This window comes from Dicentrarchus labrax, unplaced genomic scaffold (assembly GCF_905237075.1).
Source record: "Dicentrarchus labrax unplaced genomic scaffold, dlabrax2021, whole genome shotgun sequence".
Taxonomy (NCBI): Eukaryota; Metazoa; Chordata; class Actinopteri; family Moronidae; genus Dicentrarchus; species Dicentrarchus labrax.
In genome coordinates, this window is record NW_026136705.1 from 5136596 (window position 1) to 5153978 (window position 17383).

Genomic DNA, 17383 nt, shown 5'->3' on the forward strand with positions numbered 1-17383 from the left:
GAAGAATTTCCCTCAGAAAAATGTTGTTGCTTCATAACATAAACATAAAAATATTCACCATAACAGACTTATAAATAACCATACTCTTTGAACAATAAATCATTATAAACTGTGCGTGCGTCACATGACACTCCTTCATCAATAATACAGTCGTTACCACAAAGCTAACTAGTTGCTGTTGATGTATTATTAGTGCAGTTTTTCAGTGGACACAGAATAGCTATGGTGATCATGTGATGCATGGTTACCATATAAAAATGTTCACAGCTAGTAGGTAAAAAGGTGTCCTGTTGGTGAGTTCAGCACAGATTCAGTGCGCTTTTTAATCACTTGGACTTTAACTGTGTAGTTCTCTGTCCTTACCTGTGAATCATTAGAATTGAACAGTACAATGTATGCTGGTTTCTCTAAAGTTATTCTGTTTTCACACCAAGGAACACAATTCCTTACTTCTGTTCTGTAAGCGACTTCATTATTATTGTTAGAGGGATAAATGTTTCCTGTGGCTTTATTTGTATGGATAAAAGCATAAAAGCATGTAATTTTCCATGTGAAAAACAGACTTACGTGATACCTTCAATCTGATGACATCACTCCACTCTGTTGAGGAATATGAGTCATTTCTACCCTTACACCTGTATACTCCACTGTGGGACACAGTAGCACTGATAATCCTGTATTCACTTTTTGTTGGAGACTGTGAGTTTAATTTGTCTGGTTTCCATTCATACGTCCACTGAGTGTCTCCACCTCCATCGATCTCACATCTTAGAGTGATCGTCTCACCACTGAATATCTGAGGCCAGTTAGGTTGAACGGTCAAACTGGCCCTGTTGGGAACTGTTGACATCAGAAATGTCCAGTTAGGAAACAAACAGGATTAAAAACAAACCAAGAACAAAAAAAGAACAAAATACAACTCAACATTTACAGTTCAAAGTACTCAAAGGTCAGAGGTCAGCTCAAGGGTCAAAGTGCCAAGCAGTGTTAACAGCAGATGCTGAAGGGATAAAAGGGCTCAAAGAGAGTCACAGCACTCTACCAAATTCCAAAATATGGGTAGCCTTCCACAGGAGGCATTTAGTAAGCTTGTCTAATATCAAGATCGTCTAGATTAGGCTGGTTACTGAAAATTCACAAACAGTTTAAATCCGAGGAACAAGTTAGAACCTGTTAGTTATATAACGTTAAGATTTTAAGGTTATGCAACTAAAATCTTAATCAAATAAAGATTTATTTAATTTGTCATCAATAACCCTGTAAATCTAGAGAAAAAGATGTGCTATGAGCCACCTCAACTTCCTTAGATTAACAACTACTGTATTAGTAGTAGCATTGTATAACTTTTTAATTCAGAACACTCAGAAACTCTCACACCAAAGCATGTAGAACTGCAGATCCACTAAAGGATACCGTATCAGTCTCACAGTTTGTCTCACTCAGAAGTGAAAAGACACACAGACTATCACCCAAGAGACTGCTGTTAGAACCCTGAGTGAAACCAAAAGTCCACATTGATTTAGTCAGATATGATATTTTCCTAAACCCAACCAAGTAGATTTTGTTGCCTAAACCAAACTGCAAACTCAGCTAGCTTTATTTTGAAAGTGTAACTGCACATTGCGTATTTATTACTGCTAAAACATGACCCTACCCTGGTAGACCAGTGTGTGTGTGTGTGTGTGTGTGTGTGTGTGTGTGTGTGTGGGCAGGGTTTGGTCTGATGCTGGGTTAACAAAAAGGAAACTAATAGAGGAAATATATTCATCTTTCATCATTGAAATATATCAAACAAAACAATACAGAAGCCATCCCTACTATTTAAAATCTAGAATAAAACAAGAAAATCCATCTCGGCTACAGTAAAACATTCTGCAAAGTTATTTAATGGGGATTACACACAATTCTTACCTGATTACAGATATTTGTGATTACAATTATGTCTGTACACAAATACAGAGATCAAACAAATAGCCCATTGTCACCATGACGAAGAATATAATATATTTTTAAAACTTTTCTCAGAGAAGTAGAGGCACTGGGCCAACATAATTTCTTCATTAGGGTTCTTTTTTTCTTCTGACAATGGATTTCTGCCACACCGTAGGCAGCTGTTGTGGTGGTAATCTAATCATTTTATAATTTGATATCATTGAGTAAAATGATACGTATATGAAAGAACACAAATGCAAAAGACGGAAGTGAACAAGAGTGAAACAGCAGGTGATAAATAGAAGATAAATAATGAATGAATAAATATTCTTTAAAAAACTGGGAAAAAAACAATTGGTCACCTTCAGCATGTCCGTAGGGGAGTGTATTCAGCACTAAAATAAAGATTAAAACTTCATCAGACCATATTAATTGGCATTTAAAATCCAGCTATTGTTCAGTCAATTAACAGTATCAAACATTTCTGTGATGATATTCTGTGAGTTATTAAAGAGGTAGGATACAAATAAAGAAAATTACTTTTTTTAAATGAAATATATAAAATAAAATAAGCAATACATTTAAATCGAGAGGTACAATAACTTAGACCAGTGGTTCTCAAGCCGGGGGTGTTCCACAGACAGTTATCAGAAAAATGGGGAATATTCTAATTTCATCATTATTTCATTGATGTGAAGTTAGGCCAATGAGAGACTGTAAAATAATGACTCATCTGTTGGTTTCACACTCTTCACTGTTAATCTGCCAATCTACAGTATAGAGAATTATGGAATAACCAAATCTTATCAGATGGGGATCGCAAATAAAAATAAAAATAATTGTCTGCGGCTTGATTTGTATCAATTTGTCAGTCCTTGAAACCAAAAAGGTTTGAGAACCACTGCCTTAGACCACATACTCTAAACCAAACCAAATCAGTGGCCAAGACAAAACTACCATGATGAGAAACGTCTGCCTCCGTAAGTAACAAAATAAAAAAGTCACTGATGTACTCACAGAGTAACCCCAGCACACAGAGCAAAGTGTGCCCCATCTTCACATCCAGCACCGACACTGTCGCTCTGCTGCTCTGCTTCTGAGAAATGTTTCTACTTTGCAATAATAAAGCAGAGAGAGAAAGAGAAGTTACATTAAACAAAAGTTATGTGAGCAGAACTTTTCTCCAAAGTCTCCTCATGAGTACAGCCTCATGTCTGTTCTTCCTTCCCTTTTGCACAAAACTCAAACGGCAGTGGCTTTAACCACATTTGACGTGTTCACACCTCCTGCCCACTACCTGCCTGCTTGTCTGTGCAAAGGTTCTTTCTGGTCCCTAAAAAAATATCAAATAAAAAAAATAATGAACAATAAGTAATTATTGCAAATCTTTCAAAGTTGAATTCAATCATATCACACCATATTCTAACTGACATTTTATTTTTTAATTTATTGTTTTATTTGCCAACTGTTCTTGCATCCACAGTCTCTATATTGCAATAAGATTAGTGTATGGTTACGTATGTTGTATGTATATTCTATACAGAATTCAGACACCTTCACCTTTTTCACATTTTGTTGCAGCCTTATGCCAGAATCAGTCAAAATTATTTTTCTCTCATCAATCTACACTGAATGTCCCCCTAATGACAAAGTGAAAACAGGATTTTAGATTTTGTTTTTGCAAATGTGTTGAAGACAAAAAACAAAAATGTCACATTGACAAAAGTATCCAGACCTTTTCCTATGACATTTTGTTTCGGTGCCTCCCATTTCTCTTGATCATCTTCAAGATGATGAATTCTCAGAGACAAACATTTCCTTTGGTTCTCATGACATCAATTCATCTTCGCCCAAGCTCAGTCACTTCCTCTGGGTGAAGTTGTGGCCAAACCTGAAACCAAGACTAACCAACTCAACTTTATTTATAAAGCATCTTTGTGCAGCCCAGAGCTTCACAAAGCAAAATCGAAAACAATTAAGGCAAAAATATAAAAACAAAAGTGAGCAACAATAAATGAAAATTAAGAGTTAAACTTAATGTGACTTTTTGATTTAAGCTGAAGAATGAAAATATTTTCTCTGTCTCTGTTGGGTGAAAAGTCCAAGGAATACAAAGTATAATACCTGGTTTCATTGTCCCTTTTAAAACTGTGCTGTAAACAGATAGACACTTCTTAATTTGAGACACAACAGGTTTTATTACCCAGAACAGTTTGAACATTACTGGAGGTCTGAGGATCAGCACCTTGAACAGCGACAGGCAGTAACACAGCAGAGTGTTTTTTTAAAGCTGAACAAACTTTATTTCAGCTGAACATGAAATAAAAGGAAGAATATTCTGTGAATTTCACTATAGCTTCACAGTAGCCTTGTTGTTGTTGCCTCTACATAGATAATTTGTTCTATGATTCTTTAATATGTTAAATAACTTAACATATACATTGTCAACCAATTCTTGCTGACGTTGCTTCTCTCTTACTCCATGCTGCTTGCCACAGTATTGGAAATCACAGCCCACTCTGCTGGACAAACTTTGCAGTTACACCAATAGTTTGCCACATTTTTTATCATATAATATAAATTATATAAATATATTTTGTTATTATATACCGTAAAAAATCGTTATATAGTTATACCGCATAATGGATAACATAAACACTGATACGTATATGTCTGTGATAGGCCTATACCAATATATTACTCAGGCTCTAATTGAAATTATTCATCATACATGTTGTTGTTGTAGACCACACAAACTTAGTCACCCACATAGTCACCTTGGTATGGACATGTATATGTCTGTCCACTGCAATTCATGCAATAAAACTCCTCTGCCCTGATTCTTTGACAATTAGAGCCTGCTGACCCAAACCAGTTAAATATCCTAGCCTAGCCTTTCTCATTGCAAATAAAACACAATTCCTCTAACACAATGTTTTGAATACAAAAATAATATGAGGAAGTGGGTGATGAATATTTCTCAATTTGAAACATCATGAGCAGACAACAGACAGAAGGCCAGAATATTGAATATGTGAAATTCCCACATTTTTAGTACTGCATGTCTGAGTATGTAGAAAGCTGTATTTTGATGCCATCACCTCACAGTGCATGTGCAAAGACCAACCAGTTCCAATCATTAGTGCAGAGCTGGGATGTGAACACTAAGTCAGTTGTTTAGTTTGAACACGTCGCTACCAGGAACTGAACCCTGGGAATGGAGCAAATCAAGATAATATGTTTAGTTGTGACAAAGTCAAAGAATATGAAGAGTTCAAAATAAAAAATAGGATGGCAGCCAAATTAGTAACAATGAATAACAATGTGTGGGCACTGAATGGCAGCTCTGCTACTAAACTCAGATCAGTGAAGCGAGTGATTTTTCAGTGATAATTTTTTGGTATTTAGCCTCTTAATAGTGCTGCCCATGTGTCAAAAAAACTAAAACAATTGAAAACTGTTGAAAAAAATAGTTTAATGATGTACTGAATTATTAAAAAATAAGAAATATAAAACATATTCAGGTGAAAATAATTTACTTACAGTAGCTATAAATACATTTGTAAAAAGACAGAGGAAAACATGTATGTAAAAAAATGCTGTTAAATAGCAGTTCATATGAATAATAGTTATAATAATAATAATAATAATAATAATAATAATAATGTTAAATCACAAGTCTCCTCCCCACCAGAATCACTGCCTCTCCTCTTTAAACCACTCCCCCAAGAATATATATTTCCACCCTTCAGATCTGATTTCCCTCTTTTGCCTCAGAACCTAGAAACAGAGAACCTGCTCAAGGTTTCTATGTTAAGAAGAGAAAAGAGAGAAAATCTGATTGTGGATGCAATAATGATATTAACAACAACCATAACAATGACAATAATCTAATATTGTCCACAAATGTGGAAATTTAAAATACAAACAATGGTAAATAAGCTCAATTATACTGTATCAAACTGTTTAAACAGCTTGCATTATTACGTTAAACGTTTCTGGCAAAAAAATTGAAAACAAAAAATATATAATACAGTGCATAAATACTAAATTGAAAAATGCCTCAGCCGTCTTGTGCTTTCTCCTTAAAGTACTTAAAGAAATAAATCCATATGATATGCTTTTATATAATCTGCTAATAAATGTTAACCTTTTGTCTTTGTCCATAAAGATCTCTTTACAGACCTGGGAGCCAACAACAAAAACACACGATGCCCTTGTGTTTCTTCACAACTGTGCAGTAACATGTAGCACAAAAGTACACACTAGTACAATATAATGCATGATGCAGTTTGTATGATGAGAGAGTAAAACCAATAAGACAAAAACAATTTAGTTTCATGTCATATCTGTGAGATGGAAATATATTGGAAACAAATGACACAGAACCAACAATAACAATCAAATATGAAACAGTTAATCTTAAAGTCTAAAAGGACATTTATATGTGTAACATTTTTCAAATTAAATAATAATAATAATAATACATTTTATTTATAAGCGCTTTTCTGGATACTCAAAGACAGTTTACATAAAGATAACATAAAAACAGCAAAAACTAAATAAAATGGTAAAAACACTAAAAACACATTGGACTAAGCTAAACATTAAAAGCAATTTTAAAAAGGTGAGTTTTTGTCAATGATTTGAACGCTGGAAGATCGGTGCAGTCACGGATTTGTTTGGGGAGAGAGTTCCAGAGGGAGGGGGCAGCTACAGAGAAGGCTCTGTTGCCCCAGGTTCGGTGCTTGGTCCAGGGTGGTGGGGTCAGAAGGTTTGCATCGGATGAGCGGAGGCTACGGGATGGATTGTGGCGATGGAGCAGGTCAGTGAGGTATGAAGGGGCCTGGTTATGGAGGGCTTTGTGTGTGAGGAGGAGGATTTTGAATTGAATTCGTTGTGGGACCGGGAGCCAGTGGAGGTTCTGGAGGACAGGGGTTAATGTGATCACGGGTGGGGGTGTGGATGAGCAGACGAGCAGACGAGCAGCAGAGTTCTGAATGTACTCGAGTTTATTTAAGGTTTTGGATGGTGTGCCGTAGAGGATGTTGTTGCAATAATCGATTCTGGAGGTTATGAAGGCGTGGATGGCGGTTTCTGCAGCGGAGAAAGAGAGTGATGGGCGGAGTCGGGCTATGTTTTTGAGGTGAAAAAAGGCAGTTCTGGTTATTTGGTTTATGTGATGTTCAAAGGAGAGGTTATTGTCAAAGATGACTCCGAGGACTGTGAAGAGATGGAGACAGGGTGGAGGTGTCGACAATGAGGGAGAAACTGTGAATGGTTTTAGTGATGGATTTGGGACCGATGATGATCATGTCTGTTTTGTTGCAGTTAAGTTTAAGGAAGTTGGTGTGCATCCAGGATTTAATGTCAGGGAGGCGGTTGGAGAGAGTGGCGGAGGTGATGGATTTGGTGGAGATGTAAAGCTGGCTTTAAAACTTTAAACTTTTCTGACACCTAGTGGTAGTATGTAGTAACTACCCAAGGTGACTGAAATCAATTGAACTGCATGCTGACCCATAATGACCTCCTGTGTGATGATTTCAATACAAACTCTGAGCATGACAGGAGTTCCTATCTTCCCATCAGAGTAAACAGAGCTCTCCTCTGGTTCATGTTGCTTCCCTGTTAACATAATCAGAAAAAAATCAATACTTTTTGGCACTTCAGGCTAAAACATCTCAAAATGATTTTCTGTTTATTGTTATTATTTGGATTACTCACGTTGTTTTCAAATGTTGTTTATGTTCAATCGAAGCATCCATGAATTAGACTGCATTTGAAATACACATATTTTAGAGGATTTTATGTCAATCACCCGTAATCAGTTTCCTTAACTCGTGCAGCATTTATAACAAATAGTCTGACTTGATCTAAAGATGGATGACATTAGTTTCAAGACAAATACATCTTATTTCAAGTTTTAGTCTTCAGTCTTTCAGACACTTAATGAACAATGGCTAACTTCTATGTCATTCAGAGTAGAAGACCTGTGATGCTGCAGGTACAGCGGCACTTTGGGCGAAATACCGATGTCAACATCTTAGCATACTTAACAGGTTAACTTGTTCTCATTTGTTAACTAGAAAATGTTAATTTCCTGAAGGAAATGTGTGTGTTTGCTCAATATGCTGCTGCTTGGAAGCTCAGAGTGACAGCAAGAAGTGCTGGAGATTCACATCTGAATCTCAAGTCTGAAAGTCGGTGGTAATTGAACAACACGTTGAAGAGATATGGTGGAGTTTCATTAAGGGCCACAGGGTGACGGTATTGATGCCATGCTTCAACATGTTGTGCACTTATTTATGGAGAAGCTGTGTACCAAGTTTCATCTTATTAAAGACAGGAATATGGATGTACCATGTTCTATTCTGATGGTAGTGCTCTGTCTGACCTGATGATGAAGTTAGATGAAAAGTCAGATGATCACCAAACACATTGGGATCCTCTGGGGATCATGGATGTCTGTACTAAATTTAATCTGAATCCATCTAATTACTGTTAAAAATACCAAAGTCAGCAAAGTCACTGAGATGTATCTTCTGGGGGCCATTAATATATGTACAAAGTCATGGCAATCAAATATCAGTGAAACATTTCATTTAAAAATTAAAGCTGCAAGCAGCGATGGACGGGACCTCGCACTCCACACAACTCGGGGCGTGCTGTGGCCGCGTCACGTGCCGTCGTAACACGTGCGGACCACGACATGAAAATCTCACGTAAATCAGCACAAAATCGCCACGCAGGACTTACTTCCTGTTGCCACTAGGTGGCGCTATCACTATGTGTTCAGGGCGGGACTCTTATCAGACATGTGAAGTTTGGAGCTGATTGGACAATTTACATTCAAGTTATAGCAACTTTGTGTGTTCTGGCGGTACGTCAAGGTTTGATGCCACGCCCTGTAACAAAAACTCACCACAATCAAGAAATATCATCAAGAACATGTTTTCTATTTTCTGACTAGATTTCAGCTTGATCTGATCATCCTACTAGGAGTAGAACATGGAAGTATAAAAAAAATGACATTTCCTTCGGCTACTAGGTGGCACTCTCACTTTTACTGAATATTATCACATAGACGTGTTCAGGGCGGGACTTTTATCAGACATGTGAAGTTTGGAGCCGATTGGACAATGTACACTCAAGTTATAGCAAATTCGTGTTTTGTGGCGGTACATTTCCCGCCACGCTACAGACACGCCCCCTCACCGCAGTCATCACATATAATCAACAATGTGTTTTGCATTCAGCTGGGTCTGATCATCCTGCTGGAGAAGAACATGAAAGTATAAAACGTGATACTTCCTGTTGCCACTACGTGGCGCTCTGACTATTACTGAATATTGTCACATAGACGTGTTCAGGGCGGGACTCTTATCGAACATGTGAACTTTCGTTGCAGTCGGATCATGTACGCAGAAGTTATGACAAATCCCTCTTTCATGGCGAAGGTTTGAAATTGGATGCCACGGGACGCCACGCCACGGGCACAATGTTGGACGAAAAAAACTGACTGCACTGACCAATTTTGAAGTAGATTCAATAAAACCTGTAGGAGGAGTTAGTTAAAATAGAAGCAGTGAAATGCCAAAAATGACATCACAGTGTGACATTCGTTCAAAATGGCCAACTTTGACGGCACGCCACGGACACGTCCTTCAACGTACAGTCATATATAGCACAACTTGTAATCAGCAACATTATTCAAGAGTACTGTCAAGTTTTGAAGCAGATCTGATAAATTCCCTAGGGGTTTGTTTGTTCAAATACAAGACCACAGACTTCACAATGGCCAACTTTGACGGCATGCCACGGACACACCCTTCAAAGTGGAAAAATGAACAGCGTTCATTCAGCACCATTCTGTGACTGTACTGACCAATTTTGAAGCAGATCCCAGAAATTCCCTAGGACGAGTTCGTTCAAATGCAAGGTGAAAATTCACTGAAAATGACCACGGACTTAAAAATGGCCAACTTTGACGGCACACCACGGACCAACCTTCAACGTACAGTTACAAATTGAACAGCGTTCATTCAGCACCATGTTTTGACTATACTGACCGATTTTGAAGTAGATCCGATAAATTCCCTAGGAGGAGTTCGTTCAAATACAAGCCCAAAAAGTGAAAATGACCACAAAATGATGAAAATTAAAAATTGAAATTGCAGACTTCCTGTGGGTTTTGGGGCATGGGTCCAAGAGGCTTTCCTGCTTCTTTTATCATGATACACATGCGTAGCAAATTTTCGTACATGTGGGCCTTACGTGTCTTGGGGGCTGATTCTGGGGGGCGTGGCTTAGACGGTGAAAATGTCATATCGGTATTTTTGCTACGTTTGAATTTTGTGCAAATTTTCATGGCATTTTGAGCATGTTGCGGGGGCCAAATATGTGGTAGAAGTCCCAGAGGCATAGTAATAATTCCTAGAGGAACAATAGGGTCTTTGCACTTAGTGCTCGGTCCCTAAAAAGATCAACTTTATGGTAGCATCAGACAAAAAGCCAGGGGATCAGCAAAGTAATTCAGAGACATTATCTGTGGGACATGAAGTCTGTACAAGATGAGATATTACAGTCTGGACCAAAGTGGTGGACCCACTGATTCCCAGTGGCAGCCAGATTTACTTACTGCAAGAATTTTCAGTATCTTCAGGACGTCTCATTGATTCATAAAGAGAAGTATCACCTACAGAGCAGATTCATCTTCTCAAACATATGATACAAATTAAACATCCTCTGATTATTTCTACCTGTCTTTAAAGGTGTGAATGTGTATAAACAAATATATATATGATTAGTTTCAATGCTAACCATGGAGAAGAGTGGAGTATGGCTGAGTCTCATTCTGGTTGGGCACATGATTTGTGTCGAAGTCCTGATTGATGCTCTCAGACTGGTTTGACCTACAACATGAAGCAAATACAATACATTTAAATAAGAACATGTAATGTATTGTTGTTATGTTCAAAATGAGAGAAGAGAGTGTTCAACCAACCTGATACAGCATGAACCTGTGAATAAAAAACATTTGTTGTTATTATCATTTGGTTTTGTACGTTGTAATAGTGCTATTCTATGAGAGCAGTATATGTTTGGTTGAATAATTAAAGGATAAAACATATTAGATATTAGATTATAATGGAAGAAGAAGTTCTCACCTTTGGACGGTCTGTAGCGATACAAAAGGAGCAGAAGAATAATGAGAACAATTCCACAAACCAGCCCAACAATCAATGGTACAGGAGAGGAAGAGCTTTCAGGCCTGGGAACTGCTATAATAATAAATAATACATAAGAAAAGTTAATAAACTTATATACCACTTTTCTTGAACTAAATTTACAAAGTGATTTAACAAAGATGAGTCATGTCGCATCAAGTCATAGCAAACAAAAAAACATACACATACATCTTCAGACAAAACATGTGCACATACACAACAAAAATCCCTGCTTCAATGTCCATCTGAACACTTACAGTACAATATACACAAAGATGTCAGACTACAGTGTGAAATTACCTATTCACAATAAGTCATGACTATCACAATCACTGATGCAGACTTTGTTCAGCTCAGAAGGAAACAGTTAATCCAAAAGGTGAAATCATCTGAAAAATCTTCCTCAAACAGAAACACAGTTTACATGAAAGAAAATGCAGAAAATGTTTAACCCTACTCACCATTAATTGATATCCAACTCTGTGCTGACACTTGTTGTGAGTATTGACACTTGTAGAAACCCTCATCTGACTTTGACACTGCAGAGATATTCAGCTCCCTTCTGGTATCATTTTGAATCAGTTTCTCATTTCGATAGAAAAACACATTGGACTCAAATGTTTGTCTTCTCAATCTGCAGCTCAGACTAACAGAATCTCCCTCAGTCACAGGATGGACAGGGCTCACCAGGATAGTATCTGTTTCTGTAAAAAAGTCAAAGAATATGAGGTTTCAGTCAGATCAGCTGGTTGAATTCACACATCACTGATATATTTTACAGAGTGATCATAAAGTCTGATGTTTTATCTTTTGTACATACAACTTATGTGTCTGTAAAGTATAATTTTACCAAATAAACAGCAGGTGTCTACAAGGTTCTACAAACTACACTGAAAACTTAAGTACAGATCACCCATAAAGCTACATAGATCTACTGTATACTACATCCAATCCTCATCATAATAATATGATGAAATCGTTTTCAGTGTCTGTAGGAGAGATGTGTGACTGTGCTCTCTGTGGAAACAATGAGATACAAGCTTAGACTGTAATGATGTACATGGTTAAAATTACAATAAAAGTATTTAACTGTGTTCATTAATTAATTTGATAATTATTCATATAATTGTGTTGGTGGTGGCCAGTATAAAATATTCAAAGATGATTCTTTGATTTTATACCTGATTGTAAAATAATCTTTAAAATTTAACAAATTAATTTAGAAGACAAATGGTTTATTTTCTGGAAAACATGTTGGTGTAATTTGTTTTGTGGACTAATGCACTGCTAAATGTTAGTACTACTATTACTTTATGTTATATGGTAATTAATAATGATCAAAACTAACATTGAATGTTTATAAAATAGGCTGATATGATGAAGCAATCAGTGAACTCCTCAATGTAGATGCTGTGTACAACATGATTCTAATATATGTTAAAACACATAATGTGATGTTTAAAATAATTTCTAAAGGAAAAGAAAATGTAATGAAACCATACTCTGAATAGTTACGTTGACGGCGTTGCTGAAGTCTCCTGATCCAGACTCACACCAGTACACTGCATCACTCTGCCAGAAAATGTCTATGTTGCATGTGGATCCATTCATTGTCCCCCAGGAGGAGCAGTATGAATGGTAGCTGTTCTCAGTCAACCTCCTCACTCTCCACTCAGTAGAGTTTCCCTCACAGCTCAGTGAGACAGAGTCAGAGGTGAAGTGTTGCACTCTGTCAGGACTCACTGTGAGAGACGCTGATGGATGAAAATCTGAAAAACAACATGTAATAGTGGATCAAACAGAGCACAGTGCTTTTAAGATTAATAATGTCATAATGTAAATATGTATTGCTTTTTTTATTTTTGAGGATTACTGCAAACATTGCAACACAGTGCAGTGATTTTGGTCAAACTATGATTTCCATCTTGAAAACTTTTACGACTCCATCCATACTTACACAATATTCGCAAGCACACAGGAGAATGGGAATGCAATGTGTTAGGACCCACCAGTGTGCACAAAAGGCAGACGCAGCCTCCAACAGAGCTTCCCGCTATCTGGCTACCTAACCAAGAATCTAGCTCCATAACTCCCCTCTAGTCTTCATGAGGAGGTACTCGGGCACTAATGCTGCCGCATTAGTCTCCTGAATGTGAACACCATGTTTAAAACTCGTATTACTATTACAGTAATGTAAGTAACAAAGCTTTATTTAAAAAAACTACCGTATTTTCCAGACTATAAGTTGCTCCGGAGTGTAAGTCGCATCAGTCAAAAAATGCCTCATGAAGAGGAAAAAAAAACATATATAAGTCGCACCGGACTATAAGTCGCATTTATTTATTATTATTATTTATTACTTCGGCCCATGGGGATATCAAACGCGAGGGGGACCTCGTCCATGTTGATAATATGATCCGGTGACACGTTGTGTTCAGTTACCTGCTTTTCAACAAACTCAAGAAAACTGTCAACCTTGGCTTGGAAGTCTGCTGACAGTTTCTGACACACCGTTGTCCGTTGTCCGTGCTCTGACAGAGAGGCAGTTATGTTGCATGAAGCGGTAAAACAAAGAAGGCCCGCCTGCAAAGTCATTTATATTCATCTCCTTTGCAACTACCAGGGCGTGGAGACGTAACTGCAATGTTGACAAGCCTCTCCCAGCAGCACGTTGTTCAAGCACCCATCTGTGGACTCGTTCCTCCAGCTCTGGCCATCTTGCTTTCAGCCTGCGATTAACGTACTGGCGCTAAACACCGTTCGGCTCTGAGTGCTGGTTCTTTGTTTTCTTCATTGCAGTAAGAGTAACCTCTGCTTTTCGCCAGTCCATCACAAGTTTCTCACTCCAAACTGTCTTTCTGCTGCTCGTTTACTGTTTTCGGCTGCATATTTTGCTACCATCAGTTTGTAATCTGCAGAGAATGACTTTCTTTTGGGGGGCAAATTTTGTTTGTGTCAAGCCTAGAGCGCCTTCTCGGGGCTGTGGACGGTAATGTTTAGGCTACTCCTCGTTTCATGTCGGAATTATTATTCAAAAACATGTTCACATATAAGTGGCACCTGACTATAAGTCGCAGGACCAGCCAAACTATGAAAAAAAGTGCGATTTATAGTCCGGAAAATACGGTAATCTACAAACCCCAGGCAATCAACTGGTCCTCAATCAACAGTAAGCAGATTTGAGGGGTAATAGATTACACGTAACTGAGTTACATTACCAAATCCTTCAAATTACAAACTATTAACAGTAGTTGTAGTTATTAATTTAATTATAAATCAGAATTTCAAATAGTTTAGTGTATGACTAAATCAATTAAGTTTAAGCGAAGTTTGTTTATTTTTAAATATTTTTATTGTCAGAATGTTGTGTTTTTTTTATTCCTTCAATCTTTTGCTGTGATGTCATCGGTATGTCATGATGTCAGAGATCAAAGACAATAGAATGTTTCTTTGATACAAAGGCGAACATTCTGTCTGCAGATGTATATATAGGATCGAAATCCAACATCAGTTCAGACTCACTTCGAACACAAAGACAAACACTGGAAGCACAGATTCTTCAGGACTTTGAATCCAAGGATATTAACGAGATGGATCAAGACACAATGGAGAGTCTTCGTACACACATCAGACAGTGTCTGGAGAAGCTGACAAACATAGATTGGTCGCTTCTCAAATCCGGGGTCACTTGATGCGAAGACCGAAGAGATTATTAATAACATGTGTGTGGATATCGTTAATACGATATTCATCCACATACATGGGGTGTTTAGACAGCGCGAACAGAAGGAGGGGAGACATTCCTAAATCCTCCAAAAGCTCTTCTGGGTCGGCCGGATCACAGAAGAGCCATGTATCTGAAGATGATGTCCGCGGGTGTCTGGAGGACTCCATCTCTCTGGCCTTATCCGAGGCCACCGGTGTCCCAGACATCAGTTCCCGAAGCACGGAAAAGCTGACGGACACTGTGATTACAGAGGTCACAGAGAGAGTTAATATGCTCTCTAAAACCTCTGAAAGTGGTGGAGTCATTGAGGGGAGCAGACCTCTTATCTCTCACTCCTTCACCCTGAGACTACAGGTAATGGTCCGACACGCAGCCAGAATCTTTAAAAAGTGCGCCATTAAGAAGGCCCAGCAAAGCCTCACAACGGAGGTTGCGGAAGACATCCTAACAATAGAACATTTGCCAGTGGAGGAAATTGCACTAATTGGAACGGAGGAGTCGTGCAACACCCCTGTTGTTCCTTCTCTTGATGAGACAGGAACAGAGTCTCAGATGAGCTTTGTGGACAAAACAATCAAAGTCGTAAAAATCCTGATGCAACAAAGGGCCAAGACCATAAGACCAGTTCACTATAACGTCAACATTTCGGAGGAAGAAGGCGAGATGTTTGAGTCTGAATCTTCCCAGGACGTGGAGGAGTTGGCCTCTGCGATTGTCAGGGAGACAATCGTGGAGCTTAAAATAGACTCAGAAGGTACACTGCCGGAATCGCTGGCTGTACCCGAGAAGACGTCCCACTGGAAAACAGTGGAAGCCAAAGTTAAGGCATTCTACGCTCAGCGTTATGCCATGGGGTCACTACTTGGCCTAATGGCAAAATTGAGGCGTGATTATAAATGCCCCCCCAGAAGAACCGTCTTCTGTGAGTGAGCTGATGGAGGAGGCTGATCTGGTAATTAGAAGCATCATATCATTAAATGAAGAGGATCTAAAGATGGCCACGGAAGACATGACCCCTGACGAGATAATCAATTCCGTCGGAAGCGGTCAAGACAACGCAGCTGGCATAGAGCTCGGCAATATAGTTTCCCAACACTTACAGCCAGAGGTTCCCATGGAGGACTTCCGCTTCACAATACAGGGCGACGTGGACTGCTTTATGGGGCAGATTAGGCAATGGCTTACCAGGCAGCTGATACGCCACAAAACAAAGAGGGACCACGCAAGTCTCGTCGTGAAAAAATCAGGGAGGTGATCTGTCACACGTCGCCTGCTGAGACCCCCTCAGTCGTGGGAAGTTGCGGCGCGACACCTGTAGGAAGTTGCTGCACGACACCTCCCACCCCCGTTCAATCCATTAAGTCACCAATGAAAGCTAAGACTGGTGACACCCTGGTGGTTAACGTAGAATCACCTTCCACCCGCGATCAATCCGTTAAGACACCGATGAAAGCTAAGACTGGTGACACCCTGGTGGTTAACGTAGAATCACCTTCCACCCACGTTAAATCCGTTAAGACACCGATGAAAGCTAAGAATGGTGACACCCTGGTGGTTAACGTAGAATCACCTTCCACCCGTGTTCAATCCGTTAAGACACCGATGAAAGCTAAGGCTGGTGACACCCTGGTGGTTAACGTAGAATCACCTTCCACCCGCGTTCAATCCGTTAAGACACCGATGAAAGCTAAGACTGGCGACACCCTGGTGGTTAACGTAGAATCACCTTCCACCCGTGTTCAATCCGTTAAGACACCAATGAAAGCTAAGACTGGTGACACCCTGGTAGTTAACGTAGAATCACCTTCCACTCGCGTTCAATCCATTAAGTCACAGATGAAAGCTAAGGCTGGTGACACCCTGGTGGTTAACGTAGAATCACCTTCCACCCGTGTTCAATCCGTTAAGTCACCGATGAAAGCTAAGGCTGGTGACACCCTGGTGGTTAACGTAGAATCACCTTCCACCCCCGTTCAGTCATCGGTCAGGGCTGAAGCTGCAGTTGAGACCGCAGCACCAGCAACCCATCAGTGGGACGATACCAGCTGCAGGCTTATGGTCATTGCACTGGTTCGTAAAATTATGGCAAGTCCGATACCTCCGCACATTCATGTGACTCTGAATGACACTGAGGCCTTCAACAAGTTTCTCGTGGAGATGCTCTGCAAACAGATCGGAGGCTCCAAGGTCGCTGTGAACCCAAGCGGTCATCACATTAAGAAGGTCGCCAAGGCGGTGCACAAGGAGTTGTGCAAGCTGACAGGCAACGACAAGATCTTGAAGATGTGCCTGCTGTCCCAGGATGCATCTGTTTACAGATGTATTACTGAGACACTAAAGAAGCATCTGGTGACGCCACAGAAGAAGACCGGCGTGAACAGATTCTTTTCACGTCTCTTCAAGACTGTGGCCAAGCCATTTGCTGCTTGCATCGGACGCAAAGAGTAATCTTTGACCGGACACGCGTACTAACTGGGATGACACAGGGTTTACTCCG

General features: G+C 39.3%; 2 protein-coding genes across 2 annotated transcripts in view; both read right to left on the reverse strand.

Annotated features, from left to right (window-relative positions):
• LOC127363445 (obscurin-like) overlaps positions 1 to 3041 on the reverse strand; it is a 116455-nt gene extending 113414 nt beyond the window's left edge. The window contains exons 1-2 of the mRNA XM_051399880.1: positions 2950 to 3041; positions 2295 to 2327 (exon numbers count right to left, since the gene is read on the reverse strand). Of these exons, the coding sequence (XP_051255840.1) occupies positions 2295 to 2327; positions 2950 to 2986 (70 nt within the window). The 5' untranslated portion in view covers positions 2987 to 3041. The remainder of the gene's footprint in view (positions 1 to 2294; positions 2328 to 2949) is intronic.
• Positions 3042 to 6457: 3416 nt separating this feature from the next.
• LOC127363447 (uncharacterized) overlaps positions 6458 to 17383 on the reverse strand; it is a 38628-nt gene continuing 27702 nt past the window's right edge. Inside the window, exons 4-8 of the mRNA XM_051399883.1 lie at positions 11100 to 11213; positions 10937 to 10952; positions 10753 to 10844; positions 10571 to 10627; positions 6458 to 7029 (exon numbers count right to left, since the gene is read on the reverse strand). Of these exons, the coding sequence (XP_051255843.1) occupies positions 6533 to 7029; positions 10571 to 10627; positions 10753 to 10844; positions 10937 to 10952; positions 11100 to 11213 (776 nt within the window). The 3' untranslated portion in view covers positions 6458 to 6532. The remainder of the gene's footprint in view (positions 7030 to 10570; positions 10628 to 10752; positions 10845 to 10936; positions 10953 to 11099; positions 11214 to 17383) is intronic.